This window comes from Macaca thibetana, chromosome 13, assembly GCF_024542745.1.
Source record: "Macaca thibetana thibetana isolate TM-01 chromosome 13, ASM2454274v1, whole genome shotgun sequence".
In the NCBI taxonomy this organism is placed as follows: domain Eukaryota; kingdom Metazoa; phylum Chordata; class Mammalia; order Primates; family Cercopithecidae; genus Macaca; species Macaca thibetana.
Genome location: NC_065590.1, coordinates 15296641 through 15312201, shown reverse-complemented (window position 1 = coordinate 15312201; position 15561 = coordinate 15296641). Strand labels below are relative to the sequence as shown.

General features: G+C 43.6%; 1 protein-coding gene across 1 annotated transcript; it reads left to right on the top strand.

Moving 5' to 3' along the window:
- The first annotated feature begins 2094 nt into the window (after nt 1-2094).
- On the top strand, nt 2095-14370 carry IL36G (interleukin 36 gamma). The gene is made up of 6 exons (XM_050753702.1): nt 2095-2148; nt 6592-6723; nt 7271-7344; nt 7870-7974; nt 8661-8800; nt 13554-14370. The coding sequence occupies exons 3-6, from the start codon at nt 7290-7292 to the stop codon at nt 13758-13760; spliced, it is 507 nt and encodes a 168-aa protein (XP_050609659.1). The 5' UTR covers nt 2095-2148; nt 6592-6723; nt 7271-7289; the 3' UTR covers nt 13761-14370.
- Nucleotides 14371-15561: the final 1191 nt, after the last annotated feature.

Here is a 15561-nt window from a genome sequence, read left to right as displayed (position 1 = left end):
AAGTGGTTTGTGTTGCCATGTGGGCAGAGGGATTTAAAGAATCCTCAGGTGATTTTCACATGTTGCTAAGGTTGAGTGATTTCTGTACAGGAAACTCAGGGATGAGGATGCTGGAGTACATCTATTATGTACAATCCACACAGCTGTCCATTAATCACACACCTCAGGATGACCATAGAAATGTATTGGCAAGGGGCACACTGGCATCTAGGAGAGCTCACTGGACTTCCCTCTCTAGGCTGCAGGTGATGGTGTGGGTGCTGCAGCAGGTTTGCAGCTCTGATGGGAATGAACAGGATTGCAGAGTGGAAGAGGCCAGATGGTGGCACCTCTCATCAAAAGCAAGGTGAGTGAAATGATCACAGTTAACCACAGGGGCAGGATACTAACTAGAGTATTTGAACTTCAGGATCCTGTGGCAATGACAAATTCATCTCAGGGTCTGTAGAAATGAAATACATGGAAAAGCTTCTAAGGTGCTGCTTAACACATATGGGAGGAAGGTTTTTAGGTCTGGTGTACAGAAAAAAACTCAAATTGCTGTAGTGGAAATGAACGGCTTTTAACCCAATTTCCAGGTCTAAGGAAGATCGAAGCCCTGGATTCCTAAGATGAAGGTCAGGTCCGTTTGAGGGGGAGCTTTGCATAGTGGCATGTTATGGTCTGAATCGTGTCCCCTCTTAATTCATACGTTGATGCCCTAACCCCCAATGTGACTACTTGGAAATAGGGCCTTTCAAGGGGTAATTAAGGTAAAATGAGGTTATAAGAGTGGATCCCTAATCCAATATGACTTCATAATGCGAGGAAGAGACGCCAGGGATGCACACAGGATCATGTGACAACAGAGAGAAGGTGGCCACCTGTGAGCCAAGGAGAGAGCCCTTAGGAGATACCAAACCTGTCGACACCTTGATCTTGGACTTCCAGCCTCCAGAACAGTGAGGAATGAAGTTCTGTTCTTTAAGCCACCCAGCCTGTGACATTTTGTTATGGCAGCCTGGGCAGACTAATACATGGTGACTGGAATATAGTAAGAATCTTTCCCCAAGCCTTCCTCAGACATACCATTTATCAGGGCTGGGAGAGCAAAATAGTATCTGAGGGTTTCAGATACTGCTTCTGTATTGATGGAAATCTCCAGGGGCAAAAAAATGCCACAATGGTCCATCAATCACAGCAAAGGATTATAAAGCAGAGGAGACAGATAGATTTTGCCTGAAGAGGCAGCCTGAGATTATTTCTTTGGGCGCAAAATGTACAGTGCAACAAGATAAATTTAGTGACCGGCAGCATGTCCACACTGGGTTCCTTCTTATAAAGTGAAAGTTATGGAGAGAGGGTCAAGGGGAAGCCCGTAGAGTTTCTCCTGACCCTCTGCCAAGATGATAAACCAGAAACCCAAAGTAAAACTCCATCCCTGGGGGAGTGACTAGAGTTAGTGTCACCATCACAGACTTGAAAGATATTAGGGTATTAATTTCATATCTCCACTTAATTTGCCTTTTTGCTGCTACAGATACTACATAGGTTGTGGAGAATGCCAGTAAATCATTACAATTTTTTTCATTTTTTTTTTGTTATTTTATTTTATTTTAGATTCAAGGAGCACACGTGCAGGTTTGTTACCTGGGCCTATTGCATAATGGTGAGGCATGGCTTCTGGTGTATCCATCACCCACACAGTGAACATTGTACCCCGTAGGTGATTTTTCAGTTTTTGCCCTTCTCCCACCCCACTCCACTGTGGAATTGTCAGTGTCTGTTATTTTCATCTTTATGTCCATAATGTACCCATTTTTTAACTCCCATTTATAAATGAGAGCATGCAGTGTTTGATTTTATATAGAAGGGCAGAAAGGGATCACATTACTGGCTGGGCTGATTGATCCTAATTGCTCAGGGGGAAATTGGATTGCTGCTACTCAATAGAGGTAAATAGGACGATGTCTGGAGCCCAGGAGTTCCCCCGGAGCATGTCTTGTTACTCCAGGGAATCTCTTGCTTCTTTTATGTCTGGTAGTTTCAGTCAATGGAAAATTGAAGCACCCAATAAAGAAGAGCACTGAGGACCTGGATTGCGCAGAAATGGAGGCTTGACTCAACTGTAAAGTGAAGAACAGCATCCAGCAGAGGTGCTGGCAGAGGGTGAGGGGAACATGGGATGGGTGGTAGAACAAGGCAGCTGTGATTACCAAACTTGGCTTTGGTGAGTAACTATAGAAATCAAGGAGTCTTGATGTTCTATTTAACTGTTTCCTCCCTATCCCTGCCTTTTTCTCTAACCACCTTATATGAGTAACACTGGGAGTGGCTTTTAAAAGTTTCAGATAGGAGTATGATTACATTGACCTAATGTGATGATTCAGAATTTCACCTGTGAGAGGGAACACAAATGTCTTACCCCAGAAAGAAGAATATGGACCTGAAGGGCAAGAGGCATGGACTATGCTGGATAATTTCCAGTTACCTTTCCAAATCCACTCTCCATGCTTCTCTCCTGGCTGTCTGCCCAGGAAGCTGACCTGCATCTGTGTGGGCTTCCTTGCCTTCTGGCTTCTGGTTGCCCTTGGCTTCTGAGTTTGGCCAAGCGGGAGTAGTGAAAGGAACGTGGAGAATGGGAAGTGTCATGTCAGGTTCAAATCGGCGTACTTGTGCTAACTTGAATGGGAGTGGGGGTGAGGGAAAGAGGTTTCACAGTGACTCAGTGGCCAATTAGTTGCTTACAAATTCATGGCTTATTGCAAGGCTTTCATATGCTAGCAATCATGCAAATATATTTTGCAGGGTGTCAGAGAGAGGTGGTTGTCGTTGCTCTTTTCCTGGTAGGGCTCCTGGTGGCGATGCCAGATAGAAAAGAGGACTGAGTTCTCATGAGCAGAGCTTCTACAGGCATCTCGCCATGGCCAGTTTCTTTGTCGTTTTTATGGCCCTGTGCAGGAGTGTCCGTAGTCATGATCTCAGCAGCTTTTGGCTTTGCTTTCTTTTTTTTCTTTTTTTTTTTTTTTTTTTGAGACGGAGTCTAGCTGTGTCGCCCAGGCTGGAGTGCAGTGGCCAGATCTCAGCTCACTGCAAGCTCCGCCTCCCGGGTTCACGCCATTCTCCTGGCTCAGCCTCCCGAGTAGCTGGGACTACAGGCGCCCGCCACCTCGCCCGGCTAGTTTTTTGTATTTTTTAGTAGAGACGGGGTTTCACCGTGTTAACCAGGATGGTCTCGATCTCCTGACCTTGTGATCCACCCGTCTCGGCCTCCCAAAGTGCTGGGATTACAGGCTTGAGCCACCGCGCCCGGCCTGGCTTTGCTTTCTTGTCCAGTCTTGGGAGTGCCTGACCACAGCAGGTATATATAACATTATCCCCTCAGATGCATATGTTTATCACTTTGAGGGGTCAGCAATTTCACTGCAGGCTGAGTCACTTGTCACAGGTGACTCCATTTTAAAACATCTAGGATCACAAAACGTTATACATTATTTATATATTAGGAAGAAAATGAGGTCAGGGTATTTACAGTTAGGTGCTATGTCATGACATTTCAGTCTGCACAGGTGATGGTGGCTCCATAAGATTGTAACGCCATATTTTTACTATATTCTTTCTATGTTTAGATATGTTTAAATACACAAATCATTACTATTCTGTTACATTTGCCTAAAGTATTCAGTATAGTATCATGCTGCACAGGTTTGTACAGGAGCAATAGACTGTACAATATAGCCTAGGTGTGAAGTAGGCTGTGCCACCTAGATTTGCGTAAATTCACTCTATGATGTTTGCACTATGAAACGTCATTAAGCCATGCATGACTGTATTCCCTGGTTCCTTTCCTATGGGGTCACTGCAGGCTATTTTTCTTGAGAAGGTCACAGCTCCTATTAGGTAGCCTTGTTCACAAAGTTCTCTCTCTCTCTGGGTTCTAATAACCTCCTCTTGTCCTTTCAGACCTAGGGATGGCCAGAGATATACCCCACTTTTAGTAGCCTGAGGTTCTGTACTATGCCTTGGGATTTCCCTGTACTCTATCCATATCTTTATAAATAACTCCTTCATTACATCTACCTCCAATTACCACATTTGAACGTGTCATCTGTTTTTTGTTAGGACCCCAATTGACACAGCATGGCTCCCAAGTTGGTCCAAACAGACTAGAAAGACTTTGATAGATGTCGGGGAGCCATTCCTTTTTTCTACAAGATGTGAATGACTGAGCACACAGTTCTGACTGACACGGGCAGCCCTCTTATGATCTTGGAGAAACCTGGCCTTAAGTTATGAATTAAATTTGAGGCCAGAGAGAATTTTTAAAAATGCTGGTCCTTGCTCACCTCATAGAATTATCAGGTCAGCAACTCTGATAATTAATAATTCTGGACTTCCAATTATGTAACCTAGTAAATATTTTTATTTTTTTAGCCACTTTGAATAGGATTTTTCAAGTTTTGAAGCTGAAAATAACTTAAATTGATAGACTCTTACAAGTATACATATGAGGTCAAGGTTAAACACATTAATATTTTTAATAACCCCTACAAAATTGCTTTCCAAAAAGTCTGCGGTGATTCACACAGACATTCATGTGGTGAGTGAATCTATTTTCTCACACTATGGCTTACCATCTTTTTAATTTGTGCCTTCCTGATGGGTGGAAACTGAATCTCAGTATTACTTTGATTTGCATCTTGCTAATTACCAGTGTGGTTTACTGTAATTACTTATATTTATTGGACATTTATATTTTCTACTCAGTGAAATACTTTTTACATCGATTGCTCATTTTCCTATGAAATTATTTGCACTTTTCCTGCTGCTTAGTAAGAATTATTTACAAACTATGGATATTAATTATTTGTTAGATGTGTTGCAGATATCTTATCTTGGGTGGTCTGTCTTTTAAAGTTCATTTCATGATGTGTTTTGTCCAAATTTCTAAAATTTGGGTGACATTCAATTTATCATCTTTTTTTTTTTTTTTCATGGATTTTGCACTTTGTGTGATTTGGGGCAAAGAAGGCTAAGGGTTCTCTGTCATTTGGTTCTTTGTCTAGGAGTTTTAAACTCTAGGCATTTAACCTAGACCCCTTCCTCAGGTCTGAGCATCAGTTAGGCAGAGAACCCGTCACCCCCAACTCATATCTGGAGATAAGTCCCGTAAAAGCCCTCCTTTGAGACCCTAGGTTCTTTTGTTCCCTTTTGTTTCCTTCCTGTAGTTGTTACTATCCAGGATACCACATCAATCCCTTAATCTTCTTTGGCCTTCCAACACATGTGTTTCTAGTTCCTTTTATTCAATTCCCTTTGTTTGCAATTCCTAGCATGGATTCTGCTTTCAGAGGGATCCCAATTGGAAACTCAGGCTTAAGGGATTTGGGGTGTCAAATGATGGGGATTTTGGATGCTGTTTTGTGATGAACATCCCAAGAAAGGAAATATGTTGACTGATGTGTAATGGAGGGGATCTTTAACAGGGCAGAGGAGACTCAAGTGACGTGGCATTGGCTCAGGTTGACTTCAAACATAAGTGCACTTGACATTGCCATGCTCTCTCCTGGGGTCACAGAAACACTGGAAGCCATAAGGGATAGAATTGGGGCTATGGCAGGAAAGGATCGTGTTCTTCCAAGGCCAAAAAGGAGATGAGGGTGAAAAGTAAGAAATATTGAGCCAGGAGACTCTTCGCAGGGCTGGGAAGAGGGGCTCATGGATGAGCTTATCTGGAAGTTCTGTCTCATTCCTTGTGCTTTTCTTCCTTACAGATGGGTAAACCTGAAGCTGTTAGTGCTTCAGGTCTGTCTCCTGAAACTCACTTCACTCTAGTAGTTAACTTGTATCTCAGTCAATGTTTAGGCTTGGCTACAGAAAATAGGATGGGGTATATAAACAAGATATAAAAATAACAATTACCACTGATCAGGAACCTAGAAATGTCCTGCATTAATAGGGCAGAGGGTGGGGGATCAGTTGGCATCTGGGGCACAGATTTGGGAGAAATCACTGCCCACCTCTTTACTTCCTTAGGCAGTTCTGGAGTCCACTGCATTTTGAGGGTGCCTGAGACCAGGACTGCCTCAGTTAAAAGACCAGTCTACATAGTCCCTGTGGCTCCCCATGTGGATGGAGCTGAAAGAGTGTTAGGTAGGGGAGCTCTACTGCCTGGCTCTCCATTCAGGTGTGGCCTTAGGTGGGGTAGTTGAGAAATGCCATAGGGACCTTGCCTGAGACGTGTGGCTAATTTGGCTCTTACAGGATGCCTTTAGCCTGACTGCAGAGGGCAAGGCTCCCGGTCCCAGGAGATGGAATCCCTGACATGAGAGTGCCTGGCATTTCCAGTTCTAGCTCCAGAATGACATGAAAGGAGAGCTGAACTCCAGGGAAGTCCCTTAGTTTCCTCTTTATGAGAAACCTAGGATCTGTCATCAACCTCATTTCCTTGTGGTTGATTTTGTGTGGGTTGGCTCAACACTTATTTCTCAGGGAGCCCGGATGGGTCATACTTGTGCTAATTCTGTGATTTCTTCCTCCGAGCCTCACAGGATCTTCTGGTAGGAGGAGCTGGTTTTCTTTCATGTCATACGTTTCTCATGTCCCACCCAGGAAGCTGGGGCCTCCCTCTCTGCTCATCCAGATAAATGATCCAGGCTCTGTTAGAGCCCATCACTGCCCTTGGAAGCTGCTGGAGCCACGTTTCGGTCCCCTGGACTGTAGATAAAGGCCCTTTCTTGCCAGGTATAGTCAATAGCTGGAAAGCCTCTTCTCCGGCCCTCTGGAGTCTTTCCTCTCGTCTGTGCTTTGGGGCTTAACGAAGGGAAGGGTCACATCAGGCTGGCTCTGTGCGCTTGTCCTGTGTGGGGCTGCTTGTCACTGGGGAGTTGCTGGGATCCTGGCAGATTGGCCCTGGCAGGACCCTCCCCTGCTCCTAGGCAAAAACAATGCCGAAGAAGGGGTGGAGGCTTCAGAGAAGAGGAGGCATGGGCATCAGGTGTCTGTGGGTTATTCAAAGTCAAATTATATGCCTGACCTTCAAACTCCTAGGGGAGACACTATCATACTCTCTGGATCTCCAGGTGGAGGAAAATTCTACCTGCCCTCCCTTTGCTGATGCTTCCTTCAAGTTTTGTCCCAGATGTGGCTCAGAACTTCTGACCAGAGCTTCATGTCAGGCTAGGTCTCCCAGCTCCCTGTCTAGAATGAGGGCCTGAGGAGCTAGTGTCCTGGAAGGTCTTGGAAACATCTCCATAGGAGAGGTTCATCTCTCCTATGTCTGCCTTCACAGGTGCTGAGACAACCACACCATGAGAGGCACTCCAGGAAACCCTGCTGATGGAGGAAGGGTCGTCTATCAGTCAAGTGAATCATGTGCTGTTGGGATGGGGCTCTGGGGGCTTAGACCCTCTGCACTCACGCTATCTCCTGTGGAAGCCCCAGCCTTCTCTCTCCTCTCTCTGCACTGCCCTTCCCACCCGGTGCTGCTCACCTACCACTGGACCCTGGGCTTCTGGAGGGTGGGAGCTATTGCTTAGTCACTGCTCCAGCTCCAGTCCCCAGCATCGGACCAAGCACAGAATAGGCACAAAAGAGGGTAGCTGGGCCTTGGCACACAGGTTCTGTGAGATGGCCCATTGCCCTCTGTCTTGATAGTTTGCCCTCTTAACCCAGTGACTTCCCTTGGTAGCCCTTGCCTTCCTCACCAGAGCTCACAACTTCACTAGAAAGAAAGGCTGGGCTGGTGGGTGATGTGAGTGTTGCCAATTTGGGGATGAAAACTCCACACCTTCCTTACATAATGGCCTGGGTTAGATACTTTTCTCCTGGGTCTAGTAAAGCAGCCTTGATTATAATACTTCTTCATTTTTTTCTCTATCCCAAAATCAGTGCGTACACCTATTACTGGGACTATTAATGATTTGAATCAGCAAGTGTGGACCCTTCAGGGTCAGATCCTTGTGGCAGTTCCACGAAGTGACAGTGTGACCCCAGGTGAGTGGTCACCCTGTGTCTGCCCCACTGTTTGCTCTGCTGTGACTGGGAAGCTGGCACCAGCCTTTTGTAAAAGTGTGACTTTACAATGGGGCCTACCTAGAGTGGGGAGAATTTCACACCTAATAGGGAAGAGAAGTCAGGGAGAACTTTGTGTTCCACTAAGATGAAGAAGCCAGAGATGGTGGAGGAGCCTCTTAGGGAATAGGAAAGCTGCTTTCAGTCATCTGAAGCCCTGTCTTATGGAAGAGGAGTAGCTTGTTCTCATGACTTCAAAGTGTCCTAAAATGACTAAATGGGTGAATACCACAGAAAGCCAGGTTTCAGCATCACATTGGGAAAACCTTGCAAAAAGGACAGAGCTCTCCAAGAATCAGAGGGGCTACTTGGTGTAGGAGCTCCCTATCTCCACGTGCTCAAGCAGAGGTGTGAGAATCTCAAGAGCATACTCTGCTGTCTGCTTAGCTCTCTGTGTTTGCTTATTTACTAGGGCACTGATTGGCACATGGTATGAATGAATGAATGAAAGAAGAATGAATATGGAGGTTGGCCATTTGGTGGGTCTAGTTGGGATTACACTCTTCGGCTCTCTTCCAGATCCACTTGAGGATACTGCCTTGCTAAATCAAATAATCTTTTCTGACTTCAAAAGAAAACTGATACCATCTCTCCTCTTATCTTTACAGTCACTGTCGCTGTTATCACATGCAAGTATCCAGAGGCTCTTGACCAAAGCAGAGGGGATCCCATTTATTTGGGAATCCAGAATCCAGAAATGTGTTTGTGTTGTGAGGAGGTTGGAGGACATCCCACGTTGCAGCTAAAAGTGAGTAACTAAGAAAATATTTAAAAAGCCTTTTCTTTTAGAAGTGTTTGGTTGAATACCTAATTTTAGTATTAAAAAAGAAATAGTCTCATTTTCCTAAGCATATTTATTCCCAGCCTCTTTTAAGTTATGTGCATGCAATACACTTTTCTTTATATCCTGGCTGTCAGTAGTTGAGGTCCTCGTCTTGCCTTTTTTTTTTTTTCAAGCCAAACTGTATCTAGCTTTATTAAATATACTTTCCATAAACAATCATAGTATTTCAGGCAGGATATGGGCAGACAGTCATTAACAGTATACAGTAACCTTCAAACTCCCGTCTTCAATGGACTACCAAAAATCAGAAAGCCACTATAAAACTCGATGAAGTCTTCATCTGATGCTCTGAACAGGGAACGTTTAGAGTGAGGGTTGACATTTCACATTTAGCATGTTGTTTAACAACTTTTCATGAGCCAACCCTGACTTTCAGGAAGTGAAATGAAAATGGTTGCCTTTATCTGAAGATCCACAATCTAGAAACAGAACCACTGCTCTTTTGACAGGTGCCATCTCAGCGGCATCACTGGAAAGTCCAGAGTGCCTGACACACTGGTAACCAATGATTGAGGGTCAGGTCCTAACAGATGTCTGGGCTTAAGGGAGTTAAATCTATGCTGAAAGATGGAAAGGGAGAAGAGGACATAAAAACGAATTTGTTTTCTATACCACAAGGCTTTTGTGCCAAGGTGGCCGTGTGTGTCAAAGTCAGGGAATCCCTCCTCCTGGGAAGCCAAGAGGAACTCTCTCAAAACTAGAAGGGAAAAGCGTCTTCCCCACATCGATCCAGCTTTGGAGACATTCTATTAGTGACATATGCCCCTTCCCCCCAAAACTACAATGAAGTGTTCTGTGTGCTAACAGCATAGCTTAAAAAAAAGTAAAACAAAAAGCTGCATTTCTATAAAACTTGATAAAAAATAGTATTTCAAACTGTACAGTCACCAGAAGTACACAGTTATCCAAAATGCACACACTACGCTTGGCATCTGCAGCAGCTTCAGCTTTCTGTGCCTGCCCTGTTTTGGCGTCTCCATTTTCTGCAGGGTTATTCCCCTCCTTGCCAGCATCAGCTTTTCCCTTTTTCCCTTTGGGTACCTTCTCTCCCTTCTTTGCAGGGGCATTTTTAGGCTTGGGCTCTGGATTTGGAGGAGCAGGTTTAGCAGACAACTTTGCGGATCCTCTCTGTGGTTCATCCTTCACCTTGGCTTACCTCCTTTAGCATCCCCTTCAGCCTTTCTCTTGGGCATGGTGGCAGTGACCCTGAGGGGATGTAGGAACTGGGTGTGGGATGCAGCGGTGTGCGGGTTTTGGTCAGTCTGGGGGCCGTTCTCGCCTTTTCTTCACACTGCTCCGTCTTTCTTAACCTTTGATATATTCTTGGCCATCATTTCTTCGAGTATATTCTCACCCTTATTTTCCTTTTGGAATTCCTATTCATCCATCATTGAAAGTTATGGATCTCACTTCAGTATCTCACGATATCTCATCTAATTTTTTATACTTTCTATCCCTTCATTGCTTTTTAAAATTTTGGTGTTGCATCTGGAAGAATTTCTTGCTTTGCTCTGCCAGCTCATGGTTACATTTTCAGTGTTGTCCCTTCTGGAAATCATCCTTTTATAGCCTTTCCTGAAATTTCAATCTTTACTGTTTCATTCCCAAGCTCTCTGGTTTGTTCTTCTTCTATTTTTTTTAAATGACTGTTTGTCCTTGTTCCACAAACTTCAGTTTAATTCAATTTGATTCAACTCAAGCCAATTCAATTAAGCACATGAACAGGCACTTCCTGGCCTCCAGCACTGCGTAGATGCTTGAGATACAGCTGTGCACAGAATGCAAAGAACCCTGACCACATGGGGCTTGGATTCTAGTGAAAGGAGAGAAATGGCAAGCAATAAATGTAATAGTAGCTAAATTTGTGCTATGTTAGAGGTCTTTACCTCTCCTAGAAAAATAAAAATGGTTAAAGCAGGATAGATAGACCAGCAGTACCAGGAACACAGGCAGGGTCAGGATGCAGTGGTGAATAGTGCAATAGGCATCATTGCCTAGGTGAGATGTTAGCAGGGAGTAGAAAGAGCTAGAGAAGTTAGTCAGCAGCTGTCTAGTAAGGGCGCGTCCCAGGACCAGTGAGGACAGGTGTGCAGGCGTGAACCGAGGAATGAGTCCAGAGAGACAAAGGCAGACATGAAAGGCTTGTCCTTTTCAAGGACTCAGCCTTGCAATCTGAGTGCAATGGGAAATACCAGAATGTTTTGAACAGAGGAATGGTGTGAAGGGGCTTAGGTCTATAAAGGATCTCTCTGGATGCTTGTTGATCTTAGACTGTGGCGGGAAAAGGTGGAAGTCCTTCGGGAGACTATGAGGTGATCTAGGTATGATTTGATGGGCCAGGACATAGCAGCAGAGGTGGGGAGAAGTGAGTCAGATTCTGGTAGTATTTTAAGTGGAGGAAACAGGACTGTGAGTGTGATCAATAAGGTCAGGACTGAGAAGGACATTTTCTACTTTGTCCTATCAGCTAAGTCACCCTTATGTTGTGCCTTTGTTCTCAGATGGGGACTAAGAATTGACCATTGCGTTTGGCAATGTGTAGGTCTTTGGGAACCTTGGCAGGAGCAGTGTTGGTGCTGTAGTGGGGGCACAAGCCTGGATGGAGTAAGTTTAAAGAGAGAAATTACAAGAAAGAAATCAGAGACAGCAGATATAGACAGCAATTGCAAGAAGTCTTCTGCAAAGGGGAACTGGCGGTGGTGGTGGGTAAGCAAAGTAGTTAATTTGTTTAAGATAGTAGAAATGACATCATATATGCTGATGGAAATGACTAAGAAGAGCAAGCAAAATTAATGGAGCACAAGAGAGCAGGGAGAACGGCTAGAGGGATGTCCTTAAGTTGCAAGTGCAGATGGGACCTTTCACCCAGTACTCCTAAAGCGGGGAGGTGCAGATGTGGGTGCCACGTGCCGGGAGCCCATGTTATGGGGTGGTTTGTACAAGTCTTCTTCTAATTACTTCAGTTTTCTCAGTGGGTAGGAAGTTGAAGGTGATGATGGAGGAGGTATGGGAGTTTCAAAGGAGAAAGCATTCTTCCATTTATTAAACAGCAAATCTCTGTTGAGTAGAATGCTGGGGGCTTTCCTCTGCGTTGAGGAATACAGTGATGAACAAGTCTAACAATCATTCTGGGACTGATAAATAAATATGCTAAGTTTAGATAGCAGTTGGTGCTAGTGAAGAAAATAATGCAGGAATGTGATCGCAATGAGTGGGAGTGGGGGATTCCAAACCGATTTTGGCTGGGATGGAATGTCCAATGAAGCTCTCCCCAAGGAGGAGACCCAGGTATTGGGGAGAAGCCAGTCATGGGAAGATGAGGGGCTGGTGTGAGGTGCAGGGAGAGTAAGTGCCAGGACCCTGGCTGGGAACAGCTTGGTGTCTTGGAAGGCAAAGAAGAAGACAGGTGTTGTGGGGGCAGAATGAGCATGCAGGAGAGTGGTAAGAGGGCAGGGCAGCAGGTAGGCAGGAGCTGGGTGGCGTAGACCCTGTGGGCTTTGCTGAGGAGTTTCACTGTAATAACAATAGAAAATCATGCAAAAGGGTATCATAACCTTATTTATTCACTTCAGTTTAAAGTTCACTTACCTGCCTTGTGGAGAATGATTATTAGAGAACGGAGTAAGTTCAAGGAGAACATTTAAAAGGTCACCCTAATTGTCCAGGTGAGAGAATGATGGCTGGGATTGGGGTTAACGTTGTATGTGGAGTGCAAGAAGTGACTCGATTCAGGAAATATTTTGGTATTTTGGAAATAGAGTCCACAGGCCTTGCTCCTGGATTAGATGTTAGGGGACGGGGAAAAAAAAAAGACATGTCAAGAATGACTCCTAGGTTTCTGGTCACTCAAAGAATCAGATTAACTGGAAGCCATTAATTGAGTAAATTAATGGCTCAATTTATGAGCCATTAATTGGGAGAATTACTATTCTCCCTATGGGAGAAGAACTTCCCACTTAGAGTGGAATGTAGCTGAATTACAGATAATTTCTGTGTCTCTCTTGAGATCTTGAACACATGCAATTTACTTAGAAATACTTATTTTGCCTAAATATACAATGCACATACATACAAATATACAGACATATAGAATATAGTTCCATATACAATACAGAAGGCATTTTCTGATTGCTCTATTTACTTTCTTTGTTTGATACAAATCCTTTGATTTCTTAGACCCTCTTGTGTCTTTATCATTGATATTTATCTTTCTCATGTATTTGGCAATTAGTCAGAAATTCATACCCTAACCTGGCTGTCCTTTGTCATACCAGTGCTTCTTGCAGGGTAGTGGCTCTCACTGTCGTGGTATTGGTAAGGGAGGTAATTTCCAGTTTCTTCCTTTTCCTAAGGGTCCCCTCAGCCTCTTGTGTGAGAAGAGTTCTCACTTGCTGTTCAAGTGTGGCTGCTTGTTCATTAAACTCTCCCTTGTAAACTTCCTACACCATCTCTAGATTTGAGGGTGGGGGCCTGGAAGGTAAAATTTCATGTATGTTTACCCTGCTGCTCCTTCAAAATGTGTGTTTCTCCAGGCCTGCTCTAATAGATGGATAACATTTTCTAGAACATTGGAACACCTATTGAATTATTATGAATAACCTTGAATATCTCAAACAGCTTTTGTTTCTCCTCATGGGTACTTGTTCTCACATTTCAGGAGCAGAAGATCATGGATTTGTATGGCCAGCCCGAGCCTGTGAAACCCTTCCTTTTCTACCGTGTCAAGACCGGTAGGACCTCCACCCTTGAGTCTGTGGCCTTCCCAAACTGGTTCATTGCCTCTTCCACGAGAGACCAGCCAATCATCCTGACTTCAGAACTTGGGAAGTCATACAACACTGCCTTTGAATTAAATATAAAATAACTGAACTCAGCCTAGAGGTGGCAAGCTCGTCTTTGTCTTAAAGTTTCCGGTTCCCAGTGTGTTTTCGTCTACATTTTCTTAGTGTCATTTTCACACTGGTGCTGAGATGGGAGCAAGGCTGTTGTTATCATCTCATTTTATAAAGAAGAAGAAGCAATTACTTCATAGCAACTGAAGAATAGGATGTGGGCTCAGAAGCAGGAGAGCTGGGTGGTGTAAGGCTCTCCTCTCAAGCTGATGCTGTGTAGGCCACAAGACAACCGCATGAGTGACTTTAAGACTCAAAGACCAAACACTGAGCTTTCTCCTAGGGGTGGGTAGGAAGATGCTTCAGAACTCCTGTGTCTTACCCACGATGGCATGACTAGCATGGAGCTGATCTCTGTTTCTGTTTTGCTTTATTTCCTTTTGGGATGATATCATCCATAATCTTTATATGTTGCCAGTATACCTCATTGTGTGTAATAGAACCTTTTTAGCATTAAGACCTTGTAAACAAAAATAATTCTTGTGTTAAATCATTTTTGTCCTAATTGTAATGTGTGATCTCAAAGTTAAATAAATTTTGTATATTTATATAATAATAAAGCTAAAACTGATATAAAATAAAGAGTATACTGAAATTAGCAAGAGTAGTTGAATAAAGCCATCGCAGTGGGTAAGCCTGGGACTGGGGCTTAGCTGGGGACAAACGGGCCTTCGTTGCTGGATAGTGATGATGTTGGGGGTGAGAAATTCAGTATGTAACAGGGCTCCGCTGTTTGGCTCCTTTCTTTATGGTCGAATAGCCTTGGTTTTCCCTGCTTCCTCTAGTCTTTTCCTTTTAGAGCACCTCACCATTCACATACCTTTTTCAAAAACTTCAGTAAAGGTGTCTTTTTTTTTCTTCTTGGAAGAGAAAGCCTTGCTTTCCCAACAGCCACCTTTAGAAGATATATTCTGACAAAATTAAATAACTGACTGATATAGTTTGTATGTTTGTCCTCGTCCAAATCTCATGTTGAAATGTAATCCCCAGTGTTGGAGGTGGAGCCTGGTGGGAGGTGTTTGGGTCACGGGGGTGGATCACTTGTGGCTTGATGCTTTCCTCACCATAGTTAGTGGGTTCTCACAAGATCTGGTTGTTTAAAAGTGTGTGGTACCTCCACCCTCACTCTCTGTGTTGCTCCCGCTTTTGCCATGTGACATACCTGCTCCCTCTTCACCCTCTGCCGTGATTGGAAGCTTCCTGAGGCCTCCCTAGAAGCCAAGCAGATACCAATTCCAAGCTTCGTGTAAAGCCCGCAGAACAGAACTGTGAGCTAATTAAAACTCTTTTCTTAATAAATTACCCAGTCTTGGGTATTTCTGTATAGCAATATAAGAACAACCTAACACACTGACTGTGGGTATACTTGTAGAAATAGATACCTCAGATCTGATTCTGTATATAATAGATTTCTTTATTTTTACTCTAACACTGAAAATGCAGAGCATTCTGTTTGCTTAAGTACATTCTTCAAAATTGCATAGCAACTTATTTATTTTTCTACTTTTGGACAGTCAGACTGCATCCACGACTAACAATTACAGTAAGCAATCGGCAAGCATGGATTTAATGTGATATTTCTTTATTCTTTAACTTTTTCTTTTTGGGTGGTTAATTATTTTTAATTAAAAATTTAAAAATAATTTTTAAAGCTCAATTTTTATGTATCTTTTTAAATGTAAATTTTAAACATACACGGATAACAGTGTATGTTTTTATTGGGTACCACATGATGTTTTGAAGTACATATACATTTGTGGAATGGTTAAATCT